The sequence below is a fragment of the Pocillopora verrucosa genome, chromosome 13 (assembly GCF_036669915.1).
Source record: "Pocillopora verrucosa isolate sample1 chromosome 13, ASM3666991v2, whole genome shotgun sequence".
Taxonomy (NCBI): Eukaryota; Metazoa; Cnidaria; class Anthozoa; order Scleractinia; family Pocilloporidae; genus Pocillopora; species Pocillopora verrucosa.
Genome location: NC_089324.1, coordinates 9,062,248 through 9,085,836, shown reverse-complemented (window position 1 = coordinate 9,085,836; position 23,589 = coordinate 9,062,248). Strand labels below are relative to the sequence as shown.

At 35.1% G+C, this 23,589-nt stretch overlaps 1 protein-coding gene across 2 annotated transcripts; it reads right to left on the bottom strand.

Moving 5' to 3' along the window:
- Window positions 1-352: 352 nt before the first annotated feature.
- LOC131773888 (thioredoxin domain-containing protein 3 homolog) lies at window positions 353-23,128 on the bottom strand. 2 transcript variants are annotated; one of them, XM_059089858.2, is made up of 23 exons: window positions 22,996-23,128; window positions 20,403-20,460; window positions 19,999-20,102; window positions 18,783-18,854; window positions 18,183-18,299; window positions 17,318-17,405; window positions 16,198-16,280; window positions 15,879-16,006; window positions 15,478-15,606; window positions 14,797-14,871; window positions 14,064-14,182; window positions 13,191-13,335; window positions 11,357-11,464; window positions 10,724-10,875; window positions 9,782-9,926; window positions 9,193-9,300; window positions 8,831-8,961; window positions 8,047-8,130; window positions 6,517-6,845; window positions 5,159-5,300; window positions 4,089-4,414; window positions 3,636-3,780; window positions 353-1,103 (listed from the first exon to the last, which is right to left on the bottom strand). In XM_059089858.2, exons 1-23 carry the CDS (start codon window positions 23,026-23,028, stop codon window positions 505-507), a joined length of 3,420 nt encoding a protein of 1,139 aa, XP_058945841.2. In that variant the 5' UTR covers window positions 23,029-23,128; the 3' UTR covers window positions 353-504. The 2 variants fall into 2 exon arrangements, with proteins under 2 accessions (XP_058945841.2, XP_058945840.2); XM_059089857.2 differs by lacking the exon at window positions 22,996-23,128 and adding an exon at window positions 22,123-22,178.
- Between the last annotated feature and the right edge of the window lie 461 nt (window positions 23,129-23,589).

Sequence of the window (23,589 nt, the reverse complement as noted above, 5' to 3'; positions counted from 1 at the left end):
TTTTATCTCATTTTAAATGATTGGACCGTTTTAATTAGTTGGACCATTCTATGTAGTGATACTATTTTCCCTGCTATCACCATGGTATCAAGTGAGACCATTTCAAGTGGTTGGACCCTTTTAGCCTGTAAGATCGCTGCATTACCTAAAGGTGGACCTTAGACTAAATGTTTGCAAATAACCAAGATGGAGCTTTGTAGTCTGTCCGTACCCATAGTGGACCAAAGACTTGCAGGCTGCATGCCCTTAGGGTGGCAGGAACACTTGGGCATTGAAATTGATTTTTAGTGCATTCTTGACTACCGCAGTTGCTGCTACGAACCTTCCTCGCTTGTTAATTTATCCCAATATATCTATGCAAACTACGTACAATTTTTTATTCATGATTTCTGTACACAAGCCTTTAAGTTGGTATATACACGACAATAAAATATTCTACAAAAACATACCAAATTAAAGTAATCTAAATAACACACCGATAAAAGAGCAATGAAGGCGATATGTTCAAGAAGTTGCTTCGTCATTTGGTTTTCCTTCCTCATTCTTAACCTCCTCTGCTACACTTTCGTCAACTGGAGCCGTACCTTCATCTGCAGCCGTTGCTTCCTCGGCAGCTGAATTGCTATCCTCATCACCTTTAGCCTCTTCAGACTTCACAGCCTCTTCAGGTTTTTTCTCTCCATCAGTACTCTCTTTGACATCTTCAGAAACCTGTCCATCCTCAGGTAGTCCTTCAGCACCCCCTTCACCACCTCCATTACCCTCTTCTTGTTTCTCGGCCTGTCCTTCCGGAACTTCTACTTCACCTTTCTGGCTAGGTTCATCTTCCTCTTTCTTAGCCACTGTTTCCTCATTTACGATTTCAGGCTTACTTTCACCCTCGGGGTTGTCTACAGTTGCCTCTTGTTGAAGATCTTCTTTCACTTGAGTAGAACTTTCATTGCTATCCTCATTTAATACCCCTTTTGAACCATCATCTTCGCCCTCTTCTGGAGGTGGTTGTTGGACTTCTGCTGGAGGTTGTTCAATTAACTTCTCGTCTTTAGGGGTGTCCTCTACGTTTCCATCAGTTTTTTCTGACAGCAGGGTTTCTTGAATTTCACCTGTAGAAGTGAAAATCAAAGTGCCTTAGTGGCCGATATTTCAATACATTCCTGATGATGGAAGGAGTCATTTGCATGTGATACTGAGTAACATCCAAATACACTGACAAATTCAAATTATGCGCTATTGATAGGCGAACATCACTGTCTCCCTTTAATGTAAATAACATAGGAGCCAAAAGTGAATTTAGTTTAGATCATGAAGTTAGTGTGTGAAGCTACTGGGTTACTGCTTAAGTGTTTTACACAGTTCAAAAACTCTCATTATGAGTAAAAAGTAACACAGGTCATATTTTACCAAACTGTTGTATATTGCTAACTTTTAATGATAAGCCACAAACACCACTGAAAAAAATTTCCGAAAAAACATAATATATAAAGTTAGCATGATTTTCAAGAAGGTAACAAACGATTAGCGCGTGGCAATGTTGAAACGTCCATAGAATTCTTTATAGTAATAGATACGTTAATATTTAAAGAAAACATTTATGCTAAACTTACCACAGGGTTAGCATTATACAGCAAGGTTAGAATAACTCCTTCCTGCAAATTATGGTTATGGTCTGCCTAACAGCACTGCATTTGTATTTCATGTTTAGATATGACTTGAAAATCACTTCATCAGTTTTTAACAGCACCCACTACCACTTGTGGAGAAATTCTTTACATCGTGTGTCAATTTGACTTAGGAACTTTGAAACTCTGCATTGTAGGTTTATTAACAAAGTTAGGACGGGGATTTATGTAGAGGAAAATATTTCACAAAGGATAAAGATTGGCAATTTAAACCTGAGCCAAATTCAAGGTATATGAAATGATCTTCTGTACTCGTTATATTTTCCCAATACAACGAGTACTTGTGAGGTTTGTTGTAAGAGTTGGGCCATATCTGCAAAAAAAGTCTGTATATATAATATATAGCCTGTATAATGGACACAATTGCTTTTAGTCTTAACAAAGATCAAAATGTTTATTAGTTAATTCTCTAAGATCTCTTAAAACATTTATGTTTTGAGAACCATGAGTAAACAAATGTTGGTTAATTTTTCTTTATGTATCGAGTCAATTATGTTATTTGCACAACCCATATGATTATGCAGGTGTGTTTTCCAAATATCAGAAACGTTAAAAGTTTTTAAAACACCCATGAGGAAGTACTGCAGTTCAAGATAACAGCATATCTTATTCTATGAATAATTCAATATGATGTTGATATAAATAGTACACCAACCTCTCATCATAAAGTCATTTACCGAGTTAGTTTATGCTTCCTAAGGTAGTAAAGTAATGTATGCATGGTTTAGTAAAATATTAGCTTTTAACTAGTAAATGTCAATTGCTTAATTTCAGATTAAAACTTAAAAAGAAAACCCAGTCGTCTCAGGCTCAGCCCTTCATCAGTGGATAATCGGTTAAATGGTTCGTTAGCGCCAATTAATGGTCACAACCAAGTTCATTAAGATTCACAATGTTGAGTCTCTATGGTCAAACGGCTGACAGAAACTGAGTTTAAACATCGTCGGATTTCTACTAAAAACATAATTTCAAGGACATCTCCATCTTGCAATGAGTATTTTACCATACAAACGAGAAGACTGATAGCTTTCATCCACTGGTAAGGGGCAAAGCCTAACTACCTAGATGATAAATAAACGGGTTAAGTTTCTACAGAAACTGTGGCGCCGCGTTGGTGTCACAAGATAATTTTGGTTTTATCAACTGATGATATAAATTAGCCACATAAAGAGTTTCAAAGCTGGGCTACTTAGATGATGATTTACTTCAGTCTTAAGGCTTGCGCCATTCAAGAATTAGTTAGTCTACGACAATAGAGATCAAACTGGACCTTTGAACAAAAATTTTGAAATAGTTACTTTAAATATTTAGTATGATTCACTTTGTTATCGAAATGTTAATGGCATTAACAAGGAACACAGGGTGCTACAGGCACAACGGTATATCTATTTCTTCATTCATTTATCTATTTATCTATTTATTTACACAAGATATTACTCCACTTTTGTAGCAACTAGGACTGAGAGTATGTTTCCTGCAAGCCCCAAAGACTGTACTAGGGGGATCCTTAATTCCAACAAACTGGCGTTTGTCAGAGAACTCTCTCATTCAAAGTAAATGACTCAGGCCTTATATCAAACTTGAAGAACAAAGGAAGGATGGCAAGACATAAAAAGACGATATGGATTTTAACAAAATGGCAATTCGATGATCTTTGAATTTCAAAATAGTTAAAATTTTAAACATTGAAATGATCCTTGCCCGTGAACGGTAATTAAAGAGAGTGGAGAAAAAGAAACTTGAGAAAATCAGTCAAACTCACGCCACCCAGATTGGCACAGCATCCAACTGGATGCTTCTTCCAACTGAGCCACTATGCCAAACCTTAGGGCAAGGCTAATTCTAGTGGTTTTTATGCTCCAGTAAAGGGAATTGCTCTAACTTAAATGTATCATCATATTTTGATCTAAAGGAGACTCAAACCATCTCTTGATTACTGTAGAGTCCATCAATTACCTGGTGCAGTGTTACCATACAACTCTACTCTTAAAGCAATCTGTTCATTCCATGTCTTGGGCTGCAATCTGAAGTAGCGTGCTTTAACAGGTTGTACCAGCCAATGACTGACGACAGTGTCACCATCATTATTCCCCTCAAACACCTTTGGGCGCAACATGAAAAATGAATCAACTGACTGAAACCAACTAACCAAAAGTTAAAATTGGGTGCAGAAAATGTACTTTAAATGAATTTTGCGAGTAATTAAGTGAACTTTCGTGAAACTCAGCCAAGCATAGCTGGTAGTCTTGTGTGCGTTCATTTTCGCGGTTCCACCATTTGATGTTCAAAGTGCCCAAGGAACCGCTGATATGGTCATTGTTTAAACGTACTGGGTACAAAATTCTGATGAGTGTTCACGTGCAAGACACAGTTCTGAGTCAAAATGTATCACATACAAATGTTCCTGACCTTTTCAGCATTATTTTCCTGGTAATCCTGAAAGGTTTCTCCATCTTCACTATACAGCAAAATGAAGCTGGTAACATACATGCTCACACCATCACCACCACCCTGAATGCTAACTTTCGTCACCTCTAAAATCTTTCCAAGATCCAGCTGGAGCCACTGGTTTTCATCACTTTGCAGTGGAACCCAGGATCCCATCAATTCACCTTCAGGCTTGGAGTTAAGGCGGGCTCTCGATGCGCTATGTTTATCATCAAGTTCAGATGATGCGGTTATGGCTTCGCTGGAAATATGTCCATTTTCAAGTCCTAGTGGTTCACTGTACGAACCTGCCAGATAAAATAATTGAAATGTGAACTGTATACTCTTGACAACTTGGTAGCAGCCAGCCGCGACCTCCTCCATTTCAAACAGGAATTATCGCCAAACTACTTAAATCTCTCCTAACTGGCAACGGGTTTGGATTGGCGAGACGTTACTCTATCTCTTCCGCCAATTTGAGCTTCAACATTTCCTCGAGAAAATTGAAGCTGAAATTATGAATACAGCTTTCTCAATATTATCGGTGCCAAGCTCAGCGACCAGAGGTATTTGAGGCATGCAAGCCATTTCAAATTTACCAATCAGCGCTAGGCTTGGTTTGAACCGCGGTGAGCTTCCGCGGGATGTTGCTGCACTGATTGTAATTTGAAAGGGACAGCAAAGGTTTCTTTAGAAACTTACTACTCAGCACTAAATAATGCATCATAAGTACACTTTTATGCAGAATCCTTGATTTAAAGTTCTGTCGGACGAGCGCTTAGGCGCGAAACTCAGAGTCACAGAGAATCGATGCGTCCTCTTAATCCTTTAACTTATGTATACTTAGCTCTGCTACCACAGCATTGAGCACTTTATGCCAAGGTAGACTCTACCCCCACATTCGTTTATTTATGTATTTTTCATGTACATGATAAGGGAGCATATAAATGCTGTCTATTAGCGATATATATAGTGTGAAAAGAAATGAAGAACAAATCCATTCCGAGTGCTGTACTTGAACATTAGTGAACAATGATAACTGGTTATCATACCTGCATCGCATCCATAGAATTCAACTCTTAATGCAATGTTTTCGTTCCAAGTCTTTGGGTTAAGTCTTACAAACTGAGTTACTGTGGGATTTGTGAGACTGTTGTATACAATGCTGTCTTGGTCTAAATTGCCTTCAAACACCTGCAGGAATTGGAAGTGGTTGAAATAAATTTTAGTACTTGCATTTCAATACTTACTCAGCTTGAAATTACCAAGCTTCTTGAGAATTACTGTCTAAGAGCATCTGGTTTTTGGAAAAATCACTTGAGTGCTACTCCTAAATTGGAATAGTTGGTCAAATAAGGGGGTACAGGCCGAAGCACTCACAATTCTTCATCAGTTTTTTTCTGCACAATAAAGCTGTGCCAATTACCTCACTGTATCATAACACTTGGTAAGATCTCTCAAGACTTTTATATTTACAAGGGAACAAGAAATAAATATATTAGCTTTGGTAGTATACCAACAAATGATTCAGTCTTGATGTCATGTGACACAATGCCGTTTGTAGTAAAGGTGAAACACAGTCTTGCTCTTCAATTAGTAGACTGTCAATTCTCTTCTTCTCTTATTTCTCAAAAGTAGCAAGGTTCAGCCTGTACCACCTCACAATTGTGATCTATGTATTACGGTCACTTTTTCAATGTTTTATTGATTAAAATTGTTTAGAGAGGGGCTCTAAAACCAAATGTGTGAGGTTAACGTCACTGTAATTTGTCTATTGTGCAAACACCAAAACTGTTCATAATTACAATAACAAATCAAAACTATCTAAAATAATTCTGAAACGAGCTTATCTAGTATCACCACTGTTGGCCAATGTTGGTGTTCGACTGGTAGGCGTACCTCTTTATCCCTTACCACACCTGTGTCCCTAAACATAGCTGATTCAATTACTTAACATTTTGAATAGTCTGTGTCATGAACATTTCTGGCGTGAGGCCTTATTAATTTTCTAAACCCTTCATCTCACGTGAGTGACTCAGACATCATTTTTCCTTATAATATCAATACAATATCAAGCACACAAATTACGAAAAAAAAGAACAATATCAATTAGGGGATCGTTAGTTTATCCAACACCAAATTCTCTGAGCTAACATCAAAAAAACCAAAGGGCAGACAGTAAGGAGAATGATTAAAGATATCCCAGGACTGAAATGGTTAATAATCACAACAATAAGCATCCACTTGAATCTAATACATGTAGGTAGAAATCAAGCAAAACGATACCTATTTTTTCCCCAACATGTATAACCTATTTTGTAAATATTTCCCATATTTCCTGTTAAGTTAACAAACATTACCATATACATTGATGCAAAATGTGATCCTACAAACAGCTGTTATGCCATACCTTTTCAGTAGCATCCTCTACATAAGGTATAAATTCTTCTCCCTGGAGGCTATAAGATAAACCAAACTGTTTCACATGACGTGATGCAGACTCCCCAGCCTCTCCTTGTGTAGCAATCTTTACCAGCCTTGTCACTTTCCCAAGATTCACCTGGAGCCACTGGTTTTCATCACTTTGTGATGGAACCCAGGCTCCCATCAGTTCATCTTCAGGCTTGGTGTTTAGGCGAGCTCTTGAAGCATTGTGTTTATCATCAAGTTCAGATGATGCTGTGATGGCTTCAGGGGGGATGCTTCCATTTTCCATTCCCAGTGGTTTACTGAATGTCTCTACAGTATTTAAAATTATCAAAATGAGGAACTTTTTAATTTTTCAAAATGCAATGACACTATAGAATGAAACTCAGGAAAAGCAACAAAACATTTCCTTCAGTCATTAAATGTCAGGAATTAAAATTTTCTCCACTTTTCAGACTGAAACAATATCATTTGCCATCTACCCTCCCCACAACATAAATACCACTTTCCACTGCAATGACTTCTCCACATAATTCTTAGCTCTGTTTTATTTCAATAACAAGGGAACTAGCAAGCAGGCAAAGCTTGGTGACCATTCATGGTGGGAAAGAAAAACCCAAATTCTTTGAAAGTTTGGAAAACACATAGTGTGATATAATAAATTTGATTGTAACAGGCCAATTCTGTAACTGAATAAAACTTTTGTTCAAACCTCCCAGACAACAATAATGGACTAACTTTGTACACATGCATTGTATACTGTGTGCACCTGTTTGACAATGTGCTCACAGGTGATGTGAATTTCTTTGTTTAAAAAATATCATGAGTACAGTGTACTATTTTCTACACCTCCACAAACTATCTTTACTATTGGAAGCTATGAAAAATTGTGCAATTCAATATTATGTTGAGAAAAAAAACCTCATTCAATGTGGCTGGTTTGAAATCAATTAGAAATAATAAAAAAATTTTATTCAGAAAATACCTTGCTTACAAAAGCAAGACTTTTGAAATGGAAAGGCAAAATTTGTACAAAAAATACTTGTCTGGTAAATTAAACAATCAGTATTTTGTTAGTTTTATTAAATCTCTGCTTTTTTAACCAAATACTTGAGGATATTTTCAGGAACCATTGATGGTTTAACAAGAGTCAAAAGTTTGTCCAAATTTAAGGTACTGTTCTATTTAAGTCAAACTTGAAAGAAATTGTGAGACTTTGAAAGAAATTAATTGTGAAATTGTGAAATAAATTATCCTGTTATACTCTCCCACTCTCATGGCACCAGTTTTATTAATTTGTCTTTTAATTGCTTGACCACTAACTTCTCTAAATTACGATCATGTGATATTCTCCCACCAACCCAGCACCACAGTTTCTTTAGAAAATTACCCCCTTTAAAACACAAGGGTTAGGTTATGGAGAAATGAGTATATGGGTTTTCAAAGGAGATGTCTATCCTCATGGATGGTATCTATGAAAATTGGTCAACATATCTAGAAAGGACCATCATACCATCACTCAGCTGGAGATCTTGTTTTGTTTGCTCTTCTTTTGGTGCACTTGAATCTTTCTCACCTTCAGATTCCTCCTTTGGAACTACATTTATTTAGAGAACATACAAAGTGATTAGTAATATCTTCCTTAGAATGGAAAAGGTTATTTTTATAATAAAAGCACAGGCATGATGTCAACACTATCTTCAACATAGTACATCTATGTTGCACTTTGAATTTGTCACAAATATTTGCTTAATTGGACAAACAGTCAGTTCAAGTCTAACCTGAGCTGTAACCTACAATGAAACAACCTTGTGAGAATTAAAGCTTCTCTGATTAACAGTGTGAGCATAGAAATTTTTATAAATCCATTTTTTCTATACATCAATTGAAAAACCTTGAACAACAAGCAGCTTTTCTTTAACTTCACTTAAAATGCAATTCTTAACCTAATACACTGAAATAGGAAGTCAATGAAAGATTAAGACTGCTATTGCTGATTGCAAGTATGGTTTGTAAATGTGTAGCTGGTTGGCTAAATGGTTGAAAACTTGACTAAAACACCATATAAGAACACCTGAAAATGACACATGGTAACATTTGCATGAAAACCAATAGGTGCAGCCCATGCATCCATGTTGATGATGGAAGTACTACACATAATCCCTTATTTTGTAATCAGAATTTTTAAAAATGTAGGAGTTTTGCACATATTTTACAAAGGCATATCACCAAAACTCATGTAAGAGGGTTATTTGCTTGTGATTATCATCAAACTTCAACAGTCTGAAGATTCAAACCTGCAACAGTTCCATCAGGTAAAATTTCTACTTCTGGAAAGAACCCCTCAATGACTGCTTTTGCCTTCTCAACAGAAGAGCTGCCATGCACAGCATTCTTCATTGTGTCCACACCAAACTGAGCACGGAGACTTAACAAAATTGAAGAAAAAAGAAGAATCATTCTGGTTCCCACCAAATAAGGGTGAGAGTTAAGTTTCTGGGACTGGTGACTTGATCATTCATCCACTGGATTTATGTTGTAGCATTCTGTTCTCAGATTTAAAATGACTGAAAGGTTATCAACATTTTTGCACACTACTGTTATTATTAATACTGAATCACAAGTCTTTCCTTTATAGACATGGCATAAAAAAACTCACGATTTTGGGTTGACTTCCAAGGCTTGCTGTGGGTCAGTGGGTCCCATTAAAGCTCTCCAACCACTGACTGCATCCTCTCTTGTCAGTACCATAAATAATGTTGGACCACTGAAATGTCAAAGAAATAAATTATACCGTTGCCTTATTACTAAGAAATGGGAAAAACAAAGTTGTATAGATTGAGCCTCAGGTAGTTTTCATTTGAAAAGGGAAATTCTGAGGAAAGACAAGAATATCGATTAAGTAACCTTTAATGTGGGACCTACTCCATACATACAACATAACAGCCAATAGTGTTCCTATATCACTTCTGCTTCATAATTCCCTTCCCAAATTTCCCACTCTACTTATTTTTCATTCAAGTTATTAATTACAAAACTTTTAGTTTGAAACTTTTTCTTTTATTTATCTTAGAAACAAATCTATTCCTGCATGTTAACATGAAAATATCAATCACTTTGGGGTAAGAACACATACTAAGACAAAAAAGTTAATTCGCATGATGGTAGAAAGGCCCTCATAGAGTTGAGAAGTACCGGTCAGTAAAATATTGATTACAGCTTAATTTCCTAACTACAACAACACATACCTGGCCATATGATCTGTAAGACCATCAAAGAATTCTTTTCCTTCATGCTCATGATAGAACTGTGATGCTAAATCCTTAGTTAAAGTCACCTCTTTTTGAATCTGAATCTTGAAGCCTGCTTCTTTGATGTGCTGGATGATCTCCTCTATGTAATGAAAATAATTGTATTTTAATTCATGTTGAGGAGCTACAACAACTGGTAATGAAAAAAAGACTTTGGGAATAAAAAAATTTTTTCAACTCTCTCTACCCAACATGTGTGTGCAGCTGCTCCTGGAATTTAGAGATCTATCCATCATATTACATATGTACAATGGCAATCAACGTGAACAGCACAATCCCAAAACCATGATGGGAAGTAAACTTGACATTCAAACAAAACCATAGATCATGAATTCCTTCCACACCAAATTGCTTTAAACTGGTTTACTAATTCCTAAAAACTTACTCTTCTCATCAGATTTAACCAAGTAATGGTACACTAACTGACTACCAAACAGATTACAAAAGGAAACTGACTAATTTCAAGTAACATCCATCTTGATAACATCAATTGAGAGTGTACAGTATTGTGCAAATCAAAGTAATGCAAACAAATTTTGATGAATTTCCTGGCTTTTCCAGGAAATTTAGCTCCAACAAAATTTCCGTGAAATTTCTGCAACCTTTCAAGGCACCAAAATTTTGAATGGTATTTCACTGCGGACATTGATGAGTTGCAAACTTTCAAGGGAAAGTTAACTCTTCTCACAAGTCCAGTGCAAAGTTTCGAGAGATGAGATAAGACTGGTTATTAGAGGGAAATGTAGTAGGTGTTTTGTTGTAATACAGATGAGTCAGTTTCAAAAGCTACACTAACACATTTGACTGATTACCAAATCTTCACTTGACTCTAACAGTGACTTTTACTCTTTACTCATTTGCATTGTTAACTAGACATACCTCGCTTGTCAGGTTCCAGTTCAGGTTTAATGACTGCCACAGTGGATTGAACAGGGAAGAGTTGTTGGATTTCTTTCTCAGCAGCCACCAGAGAGTCAGAGCCATGCAAAGGGTTGACAGGACTGTCCTCTACATGGAACTGATGTCTTAAGCTGTAAAATTCCATTTAACATTAACTTCAGTTAACATCCAACTAAATGAAGACATACATGCATAGAGAAAATTTAAATCAATTTTTAACTCTCACGTGTAACAACTGGTTACAAGAAGTAAAAAACAATACAATATTAACAAACATTACGTAAAAGTGGTTATGGTTACTTGCACCAAGATCCAACCCAAATATGACATGCAACAACTTTTAAACAAAATTTTGATAATTAGGAAAAGCAGGTACTGCACATGTACAACAAAAAACAAACAGGTACATGTACAGCTAAGTTTCATTTTATCTTCTTAGCCCTACACAAAGGTACTGGAAGTAATTACATTCCAATTTTGTTTCATAAGCTACATACTTGAATTTTTCTATTTATAATTAATAATTAAAATATATTATCCTTACCAGCCATAACTTCATGATTTGATTCAACAATAAGCTGTTACCAATGTAGAGTCATGTTGTACACAAACCTGTCTGGAGCATTTTCAGCAGCTACAGATATCTCTTTTGGTCCCAACATTTCTCTCCAGCCTTCCACAGCATCCTCCCTTGCAAGGCATAAGGCCATCATTGGACCACTGCAAACCAGATGGCAAAAAACAATAATTAATAAAAAAAAATTTACTGACAAGAGACAGTTCTTATCAATGTTTTTGGTCAGTATACTAAACAATTATGATCATGTTCCGAATTCAAAATTTAAGAAAAAATGGTAAGAGCTGCTTACTTCAAAAGAAAAAAATCTGGTGTTCATATTTAATAACTTAACAGGCCTTACTTTTTTACAAACTGATACCTAATTATAAGCATTTAATCCTTAGAGCTCCACAAATCAGAAAAATATTTTGCTTCCCTCTAAGTTCAATAATTATTTTAACACTCTTTATTCAGAATACCAAGAATTGAAGAAATGACTGTAAGAAACTTTTCCTACTTCCAGAGAGAAATTGGACTTAATGCAGTTCATGATTGATAAAACATACCTTATATTAAGCACACTGATAGTTAAATCAGATACAAAGCACATGTATATATGAATGACATGAGAAGGTTATGAAAAGCTATAAAGGCAAATAGCAATGTTTTAATTGCTATGTCACAGAAAACATCTGCTGTAGAAACCAAACCTTAAGCTTGCTCAAAGTGCTCATACAGACTTCCTAAATAGGCCTTTAAAACAATGTCAAAGATCATGGCAGATCTGTAGAAATGTAATGGCAGGCTTTGTGTTCTCCTGAAATAATTTACTGGCAAGATGAGTTCTGAACCCTCCTTCTTCAAGTATGCAGATGATAACAAAATTATTTTTAGTGATTGTGGTCTTGTGGTGGTAAAGTCTGCAATCAATGGTGATCTTGCTGTTGATGATAATAAGCTAGTGCTCAATCCCAAGAAATGTAAATGTATTATTCTTCCAAAATACTATCCTTGTGATCTTTCCTTAAGTATTAATGATGTGCAGGTTCCAATGGTGGACTATTTAGATCTTTTAGGTGTAACAGTAACTATTAATAACTTGCTAAATTTTAGCAAACACATTGCCATGATTACTCAGAAAATTGGAAAGCAGTTGGATGTTTTGAGCAGGCTAAAGAACATGCTATCAGTTTTCTTGAAAATGTGCCCCTACAACTTGTACATAATGTCTTACTTCAATTACTGTTCTGCTACTTGGCTCAACTATAGTGAATCTGATAATAAGAACCTGAAGGGCTTAATGTGAGAGCTCCAAGGTGTGTCTACAACAAACAAGTACCTCTTTATGGTAATGATGACTATGGTTTGACTTTGTCCAATTGTTGACTACAGGACATTGCTATAATGATTTTTACAGCTGTAAATGGCATGTTACTGGAATATGTGTGACTTGTTTGTTGTATGAAATAATGTGAAAAACTTAAGAGGCACCAACAAGCTTGTCATCCCACATAAGAATACTACAACCTTCAGCTTAAAATCTACATCTTTTATTAGTGCCAGTGTGGAATTCCTTACCGGATGAACTACACTCATTGACAATTCTTAAGGAATTTAGGAATGCTATGAGAGAGCTACATCTGCAAAGCACAGTCTATTAAGATCTTCTCACTGTTATAGTTTTTAATAGTTAAGATTGTTTTCTAACTTAAAGTAGTTAGTTATTAGTCATTTTCCAATTATTCATCAGTTTATTTTACTTTTCTTGGCATATTAGCATATACTGCTAGGGGCCTGATCAGCCTCATTAACCCAAGTTGAAATAAATTTACTTACTTACTTTACTTAATGCATTTATGATTAAGGCTTTTACTAAGAGTAACACACCTGGTCATGTTATCAACAAGAGACTCAAAGAATTCAGAATCTTTATGGTCTGCATAAAAGGCTTCTGCTTGATCTCTTGACAGTGCCATTTCCTTTGACATGGCTATAGTAAATCCTGACTCTTCAATCTTTCTAATGATGGAATCTGAAATAAATTCATCATTTCTTTACTTTTCAACAGCACATTAAAAAATTAATCTAACCTTCAATTATTGGTCTTCAAACCACTCTTCTCAACTGAGAATAATTAGGCTAGCCATTAATAATGTTAACAAACCAGTAGCTTCTGGTAATTAAGCTATGGACAAATGAACATGATGATGGGTTTGGTCTCTTTTTCTACTTTGTTGATAAACTTAATAGAAAGTGAGTAACATCTTACTGTAGGGCATACAGGAAAAAATATGCTCCACAAGAGATGTGCTCCAGAAACCATCATGAAACCTTTTCTTGTTGCCATTGCTGCAATGCTAATTTAAAACTTAATAATGTCTTGAGATTCTGGAGTAACCTTTACTTTGAACACAACTCAGAAGCATGGCAGCATATGTGTGAAATGGCAAAGATCACAATATGGAGTTCACAGCTGATGCTCTTATTGACTTCATTATTTGAGTCAGGAGGAGGGCATGAGGTTTATCAGGTCACAAATGGGGTGCCAGATTGCTATATGAGCAATACTATGCTAACATTCATGGTAAAATTTTACACAAAGAAAATTGGGGAGGAAAAGATTCATTGTATGGAGTTAAACTTAATTTCTTTGAATGCAGAAGTGAATTTTAAGTATATCTTTAACTTGAGAAATTGACAAAAGAAAGAGATTAAAAGCTGACACTAATTTGAAACCATGGTAAGTTCTTGATACTTTACCTCTACGGGTGCGAAGAGCATCAGGCCTGATAAGAGCAAGAGTCCTTTGTAACCTCTTCTTCTTTCTCTTTTGTGTAACAGTAGGAGCCACAAAATCGGGATAGAAAAATGCAAGCTCCCTGAAATTAAGGAGCTAGATGAAATTTCAATGAAACATAATTTTCTGTAGCATGTGTTTTAAAGTTTAGTAAACTTTGACTTTTCAAATATAATAAAAAACTTTGATCTGCTCCCAGTAACAAAAAAAGTCCTGTCACTCTACTTATTATCAGATGAAGGAAAATTTGAGTTAATGTACCTGGCAGCCCTGACATAGGTTTGTTTTGAAAAAAACAACTGATATCCACCCAGCTACATGTTACTTATGTCAAAATTTCATATACTATTCTCCAGGTTTGTCATGACCTAGAAGTCCAACTGTTAGATAAAAGGATACAGTAATTTTGCTTTATTGTTCTGTTTTACATGACACCACTATTCTGTTGATTATATGTATTAACAAATACCAATAGTCAATGCATTTTTGAGTGAGGTTTTTGAATAAACTGTACATCAAGTGATATAAACTAGCATTTTTCATATCATGTCTGATCCTGTTCTGTCAGTGCTTGATTCACACTGCTGATAACTGAAAATATGGACTTATTTTTTAATAATGAAGCAACTAGATGTTAATTAATATCAAAATGAATACACCTGTAGAGTTGTGTGTTGTGTGGGTAAATAAGCTCACCTGGCTGCACTTTCAGCAGAATCACAGCCATGTACTGCATTCATCACAGTATCTGTACCATAGAGAGCTCGCAGGCTGCAGAAAGAATTAACTGAATGTCAGGCTAGATGTTACATATTTCATAACCAACAAAAACTTTGTATCATTTTGCAAGTACCTCAGGAGGTCTTCATAGCCCATATTTAATTTAGGTTACCAAATGAATGCAAATGGTTGATTGCATGTCATTGCTCTCACAGCTTGCAAGTGGCCAATCATTGAAATAAATTAAAGTCTTTTGATTCTGAATTGCTAATTATTATTTTATCAGTAGAGTGGTGGCTATCCATTGTCAGTGACAATTATTGTCACTGACACAAATTAAGTAGTACATAAAAATATTAATTAATGTAGTAAAGGTGGCATAGGGTTTATACATGACATGTGATTAAGGCCAAAACTAATTTGTGATGCCAGAATTTACAGAAAGGTGAGCATAACTCATGAACCAGCTTGAGGTGTGAATCTCCTCCTGAAACATATGTGAGCCATGAATTTTTCTTGCATTTCATGAAAACGTCAATATTTCAATCTTTAAAGCCCTGGATACACAAAAGCAAGATTTTGAAAAACAGGATCAGGACCCTCCTTTCCCCCCCCCCCCCTTCCCCCCCTTTTGCTACCCTTTATAAATAATGTTACCTTGTTGGTGCCTCCTCCTTAGCAATGTTCACATCTTTTGGACCGATAAGATCACGGAAATATTCAATTGTACCATCACCAATATCAGAGTCACCACCTTTGCTTAACAATAGAGTCATACATGGGCCACTAAAAACAATTAAAGGAAAACATATGACAAATTATGGGGGTGTTAATTCCTCACAAACAGACAGGCCGGGTGCTAATAGCAAAAATTAAAAGTGATTTGAGAGTTGAGGAAAATTGAATCCCTCTCAACCTGTCTAGATGTTTTGTGTGCCACTGAATACACTAAATTTTTGCCTTGTTAAGGAAAAAAAAAGATCAACTTCATTTTAAATCTTTGACTGCTGCTGTTGAACTTAAAAAATATCTGAACTGAGCTTTTGTGTTCACAATACCTAGTCATAAATTCAACCAGTTGATCAAAGTGTTCAGATCCTTCATGTTGCTTATAAAATTCTGCAGCCTCATCCTTTGACAAAGTTTTTTCTTCTTTCTTGAGAACCTCCATACCAGACTCTTCAACCTGTCAATTCAAATTCATGCAAGTTGTACAGTTAACTGTATTACCATAAGTGACAAAGATGGGGTCATCAGTTGGTCAGAGAACAGACTATAAAGGGGTAGTAGTTCAGAGAGGCCATGGGAAAATACTTAGTATTAGCATTTACATCACACACAAAAAAATATTTACTAGCAAAACATGGTAATAATAACCTTCTGAATAATCTCATCAACAAGTCCAGCTTTAACAGCATCAGGTTTAATGATGGCAAAAGTAACTTGTTTGGGAATTTCCACTACAGGAGTAAACAAAGTGAAAAGAGTTAGAGTGAGTGCAGACCCTCTGAAACACCTGTAATTTCAATTGTTGTAAAGCGTAATTGGCAGTCAAGTAGCTATTTTGAAATATACTGCATGCATTACATTTTTGTATCAATCTTTATGCCAAGAAAGTTTAAATCTATTTTATAGTGCACTCCATCAGAAACATTCTCTCAAAACTAAAACTACACTAACAAACCTGACTGATTATCAGCAACCTGATTTAAGCTACAATAAGAAATAATAGGTTACCAGTGTACATATAAGACTGTTTTCCTGGTCCTTTTAAAACAAACTATATATCTTATTAGTTACACTATCTCACTGGCTACCTTTTTTCTCCACTAGTACTGTCTTCTCTACCTTTAGGCTCATACTTCTAGTCATCCTCTCAGCTTTAACAAGTCAAATAGTTTTTAATTAGTTTCCATGTTGATGAAATTAAGAGTAAGTAAATATATATATTACAAAGACACACATTGGAAGCCACACAAATTTTGCATATTGTTCTTCAATCCCGTAGAGAAATTCGCAATTCACAATTCTACATGAAATAAGTGAGCTGTGGATGAAAATCAAACCAAGCAATGATCCTGGCAGGTGTGCTGCAATTAAATGCACAGTACTTGATATTTTTGGATTGTCCTACTTCTCTTAAATCAGTGACTAATATGCCTAGTAGTAATCAAATTTATTGGTCACTGAACTGCTCTGTTCTTAAAAATGGAAAAGATTATAATATTCTCTCCTCTTTCCTGAATAAAACAGGTTGGAGTCTGTTGATATTGTATTCATTTGATTAAAGCTGTGAGAGTAAAACTACCATGAATACACATTTACACATATTTCTGAGTCCTTGCTTTAATTTAATGGAAAAAAAGCCCATTATTGTGCACTCCAGCCTATTTCAAGTGTAAATAAAATTTGAATAACAACATAGTTTGCAATCTGAAACTTTGAAACTGTCTATTCAATGCCAAATCCCAACAATCTCATCCTTACAGAAGCTCACCTATTTCCTCTTCCTCATCCTCAATCTCCTTTTCTTCATCTTTTTTCTCCTCAAAAACTGTTTCTTTGAAGGCTTCTTGATCAACAAACTTTAACATAAAACAATTAATGGTTTGAAAAAACCTTGGAGTAACATTTCATTGTGTAATTGATCATCAAGGTGAGAGCAATCCTAGTGGTAAAAACTGTTGTTAGTATTGAATGATGTTTGACATTTTTAGACTGAGGTGACTTGGTTGATGACTTTGGCTGAGGTTATCAAAATATTGGTCAGCACTACAATTGTACTCACAACAATCCTTTCAGTATTACTCTAGATCACTGAATTCAATTTCTACAACCTACCATCTCATTTAAATTTATCTGTTTGTTTTACATTACATAATACCTACTTTAATGAACATAGTTCAAGTTAAGATTAAGATTATGAAGAACAAGTTAAGAATGGAATTTAAGTTACTTTGAGTTAGTAACAGGTACTAGTTTGTAAGATTTCATGTAAAACATAACAGGATGAAAATACAGTTAATGCATACCTAATGGAAATCCAGGAGAAATTGATTTTGGATTGAGATATCCATTTTTAGCCAGAGGTTCATGATCAAAATTATAGTGTGCTGACTATATAGGAGTTGACTGCACCAAGAAATGGTGTCAATGCATGATGCAGCAGCTGTAGTTACATGTTACATACTGTTACATGTTACATGTAACAGCAGCTGCAGTTACATGTACTTAATACATGTACATTTATATCATGAAAGAAACAAATTTTGAAATGACTGTGGAAACTTGGGAAAAGGCATCTTAATGCCATTTGATAGCTGACCATTCCTAACTTTGTGAGAATTACATCTAATACTTACTGGAACTCTTTCACTCTTTCCATCAATAACTTTGTGTTCTTGTTCAAGTTCACCTCGAATCGTCTTAATCAAGAGAGGGCAATTACATCCTCTAACAACATTTACCAGAAGGCCACCCTAAAAGACAACAAATTTGATACCATATGGTCTGTGAACATTTAAAGTCCACTAAAGTTCACTATCCTTATGTTAAATTACCAAGAACAAAGATTTCCCCCCTGTGCTGTACTACTTGTGCTTTGAACATAATACATGCATGTATATATTGATCAGTATAAATACCACCCTCAAGAAGAATAAAATCATTGTGCAAAATTAAGTGTATCCTCTCTGAGTATAATAAATTATAGAGTCAGTTGTTTAGCTTGTAAAATACTCCAAAAAAAACTGACCAAAAAAATGTAAATCCTACAATTAAGATTCATAAGTTTCAAGAAACATTTTATTTCATAACTGAGAAAAAAATCTTCAGAGCAATGTTCTACTATTCATGATTTGGATAGCAGTACTTTTGAACAAAGTAAAAAAATCCTCCCAAAAATTCAGTTAATGTGCAATGTGTAGTGGTTGGAAATTACATAGTTCAATTACTTTACTTACAGCATAGAATAGGAATGTTGGTTGACTTTTCATTCTGTAAGCTTCCAAAGAATTGATGGAATCTGTTTCAGCCTTTAAAAAGGAATTATTACAGTAACACAAAATTAGTCAATAACAAAAAATCACCATAAATTATATCATTAGCTAGGATATAAAAAGATAACAAAACGTTTACATATTAAATTGATATATTAAATATAGTTATAATCATGATATAAAAACACAATTTCAAGTTTATTTTGCTTACACGACCTAACATCCTTGACATCCTAAGATTATTGATTTCCTGCATTGTTTGATTAAAAAAAGGCACTCCCCAACTAAAAAAGGGTTTTTTGGTTTGGAAATCAACCTCCCCATCACACTCATCAATCCCTTTACATTCCATTTAAGCTTCACACCTTTTAACCCACCAACAATGTCCCAACAGTATATTGAATAACATTAAAGGTTAACCTTCCTGTTAGATATGCCCATGCAGTGCAAATATTGTCAATCATCCAGATCTCTACCATGTTGTTTTTGCATCGTTGTTTTAAATTTGTATACTGTTTTATAGATGCACAGAAAGGGAGATGTAACTTCTGTAACTTTCATTTTAGCATTGCTGTGCCTCAATCTTAAAACACATCATGAGGAAAGAAGAAACTAAGAGCAAAATTTTACTCAACATGCTCTTTGAGAAACATGATGGAAGAGGCAGTCAACCTGTGTTCAAAAGATTACCCTTGCAAAATAAAACTGGAATATTCTGGTTATTTCTGGAAAATTTCTAGAAATATGACAGAAAATACTTCTAGAAATTTCTAGAATTTACCAGTTTTCTTTTCTAGAAAATTCTAGAATATTCTAGAATGTTAATGAAACATGCTAATTAGGATAGAATCTGCCAGAATTTGCCAGCTTATTCCAGAAATCACCAACTAGGATAAAATCAGGCTTTTTCCAGCTTATTACAAAATTTGGATTTCTAGAATTTTCTAGAAAATTCTTTCATGCTCCTTAAAGAATTGGTGATTAAGATAATGTATAAATTTCCAGCTTTTTTTTTAGCATATTCCAGATTTTCTAGATTTTTTCAGCATTTATTTCAGCTTTTTCAGGTGTCAACATTCCTAATAAAAATAATAATAATAACTGATAAAACTAACAATTACATGATAAGAAAATGATGATAATAGCAAAAATGATAATAGTCATAATACTGAAAACTTACAGTTGCAAACACAAGCAGGTCATCTCCCAGTTCATTCTTAAGTCTCTTGAAGGAACTAACAATAGCTTTACATGGACCACACCAAGCTGAATAGGAATCTACCACTGTGAAAATTATATAAAATATGAATACATCCAACAAATCATTTTGATAAGCTTTACATTTTTTATGGCCTTTTAACATTAAAACTTTTTGGCAAATTGATATGCAAAATTTCTCTTCCTTTAATTTTACAGTTTACACTGGTTTCATGATATTTGTTGATTTCAGTTATTCATTCATTTTCTTTGTTGTTCACTATGTGACAGTCCAAGACACATTTAATTCATATCAAACTGGTTCAAAAAGACCAAAACCAAGGACAAATTTAGATCATGAAATATTTGCACCAAGTTACACTGTACCTATCAAGCCTTCCTTTGATAAAAGTTCATTCCATTGCTCCTGGGTTTTAATTTCAACCTTTAAGTAAGAAAGACAAACTCCATTTAATGTAATCTCTCTTGGCAGCTCATTAAAATTTATTACAGCTGTGTTCAAAATTATTATCAAGATGGCTGTAGTTTGAATGCAAAATTGTATAAACAATATGGTAATTATGGAGTACTTAGTTTGTGAGACTTAATTTTCTGTTGATCCTCAAATTATAAATAATTAATAATTCTATAGTGGCTAAAAAGGTGTGCTATTATTCTTGCAAGACTTGACTTTCTTTGTGAAATCGATATATAATACACTTAAACATAGTGAGATCTTAGCTGTACCCAATGACCCACTGTTTAGCTAGCACTTGTTATTTAGCCAACTGATTTCTGAAATCTCTCAGCCAGAACCATAGTTATGAAGGTTTAAATTCTTGGTTGTAAACTTAAGACCATTAACCAGCTGCACTGTACTGATCACACAATCCCCTACAAATATCTACATACACATACATGTATGATATATTTATAATGGTAATAGGTCTGAGTGGAGTCCATATTGGTCTGTAATCATACAATGGATGAAAAAAATCGGAAGACAGTGAAGCGGGAGTCTGATAAGTATGATTACAGACAGAATTGGACAGCACAAAGTCCTGTTACCAATTAATAAAAACTATGACAACATTTGAGAGAGAAACTAGACATCCATTAGAGGTTTCCATAAAAAAAAACAGTTAACTTGGCAAAATGTGAGACAACAGTGTGCCCACATGATGTGTTCTGTCCACCTACACAGGCATGACATGTTAACTGTCCCTTTAACTGTCCTATTACACTATCCAATTACAAGCATGAAGTGCACAGTGTTCTATTAGTGCTCAAATTGAGGCTGGTGATAACCAATCATGTTCAAGAACTTTGTCATGGTTTTGACTAAAATATTAACAGATTATAAAACTGTATTTTGGCCTCAGTTCATGGGCAGGAATTTAGTCTGGAATTGCAACATCAAGGCTAATACTTGTGCAGTGTTTACATCATGAGCAGCCTTGTGCCACTGTCAGACCTCAAGAGTTCAGCTGAAACATCCTTTTTTGTAAAAAAAATCACACACCCGATGTAAGGGGGTAGGGGGCAGGTAATTGCCTCAAAAACATCCAGCTATCCAAGTTAATTAAAAGCTTAGCTCTGTTAAACATATGATCATGATCTCTGAGAGAAACAAAAGATGTTTTCTTTTCGCTTAAATTAAAAAACGCAAAGATATAAAAGCAAGGAAACAGCGAGGTATGTCAAAAGCGCAATTCAAACGTCTTTGCTGTTAAAGTAAGCCATTATAAGCTAAGAGTCTTCGGGCCTTTGATCTGTTTACATGAAGTATTTTTTTTAATGCTAGCCAGAACTTTAGCTATTCCCAAGAGAAAATGTTAGTATTGCAATGATAATTTTAGAGTGCTGAGTTCAGAGTCACACAGTGGAACTAAATCATAGAAAAAAACCGGGAGCAATCAACAGAACGAAATAACAACTCGTAGACAGCAACGAATCAGCTTGGCGCTCGAGGTTGTTATGATTTGATGCAAAGAAGCGACGAATAAAATAGGTACAACAATAGTGGTTCAGTTTCTCTAGCGACGCTACCGCGAACAAGTACGACATGTTAAGCACAATTTACATCATTAAGAGTCTAAAGCCTTGCCTGTAAAGGTTTAAGAGCGTCCGGATTCTTCTTAATGTACGCCATATTGAATTCAAACAAAATGGTCTCTAAGATACACTACTAATTTTATTCATATCTAACCCCATATGGTTAATGTTTATAATACTATTTATCACTTCACGGCAGGAAAAATAGGTTATAAATATTTCAAACGCAGTTGAGTTAACTTTGAATTTGAATTTGGAACTGGTAAATCAGTGTTGCAAACTCGATTGTTGCTTAAATGCAGGGCTTGATATTTTCTTAACGATCTAAAACTTAATTTTCCTGGTTTCCTTGACGAGATAGGAATGACATTCTACAACTATACTGAATAGAAAGATAAATTTGTTAAGGTTACACTTTATATAATGAGATCAATGTTCTGATTACTGTGTTGAAGTTTTCTCAAGTATCGATACTGAGCTCTAACGACTGCAAATTGAATGAATTGGCCTAAGCCAAAGAGCTCAAAATGGAGACGACAAACTGTTGACTGCAAATAGAGGGATGAATATTTTGTTTGCGCTGTTCCCTTAGTGGTGACATGTGGACATGTTGAGATTTTTTATGATGTTTATATTTCACTTCTCACCTCAGTGCTCTGATCTTGTATTCAAAAAGTGATAGTCCCAATATTGATACACTGACAAGAGTATATTATATTCACCTTGTTAAGTGGACTAAGTTTTTCAGAAAACCGGTAAAAAAACTTCCAAAATATGCTCAAATTTCAAGTCTTTCATTGCAGTATAAGCTCAAGTGAAGCATGATGAAAGACTTCAGTTCAGAAAATAATTGAACAAACTTTGCCGTTAGTGTTCGTAAAACTCTTCATGTATTTGACTTACTATCAATTCTCACTACACTAACCTGAAGCTCAACCTTTCCTTTGGATTTTGCCATCCTTTTTAAAATTTGGATATTTGTCGTGAAACAGAAATTGGTTGAAAAACTTATTCACTGGCCAGCCGGCCGTCGGAATGAGTTTGTCTTTTGTACGTTCATGAGCGATCTGCTGTTTCCATGGAAACCTTCCGGAGGAGTGGCAATTGGACCCAAACTACCCCTCCCCTGGCAGCCGCCTCCCTCAAAGCAGTGGAAATTATTAGAGCTTGACCAAATAGATGTTTGACAGGTTTAAACACAACCATGTATCCATTGTACAATTCCTCGCAAGTAATACGCACAGTTTATGATTAGCACCCATTAACTTTGGACGATCTTCAAGTACAGAAAGACTCTCAGTTTTTAGTTTGTACCAGTCAAAGACATTACCACAACAAAAGAAAAACATGGGCATACCGGACATGTAAGAGATAATTATTCTTGTGTGGGAATACCCACACCTTGCCAGCATCTCGAATATTTGTTTGTCGGTGGTAACATTTGATCGTTTAGTCTGATGACCCTCATCAGCAGAAGTAATTATCAAAGTCGCCTCTCATGATTACTTCCAATAAGATT

Coding starts and splice junctions, on each gene's coding strand:
- LOC131773888 (XM_059089857.2), bottom strand. CDS start 22,167: ATGGCGTACATTAAGAAGAATCCGGACGCTCTTAAACCTTTACAG. Junction 20,461..22,122: donor ACGCTCTTAAACCTTTACAG/GCAAGGCTTTAG, acceptor TCTTACTTAAAG/GTTGAAATTAAAACCCAGGA. Junction 11,465..13,190: donor CTTGTTGATAACATGACCAG/GTGTGTTACTCT, acceptor TCTGGTTTGCAG/TGGTCCAATGATGGCCTTAT.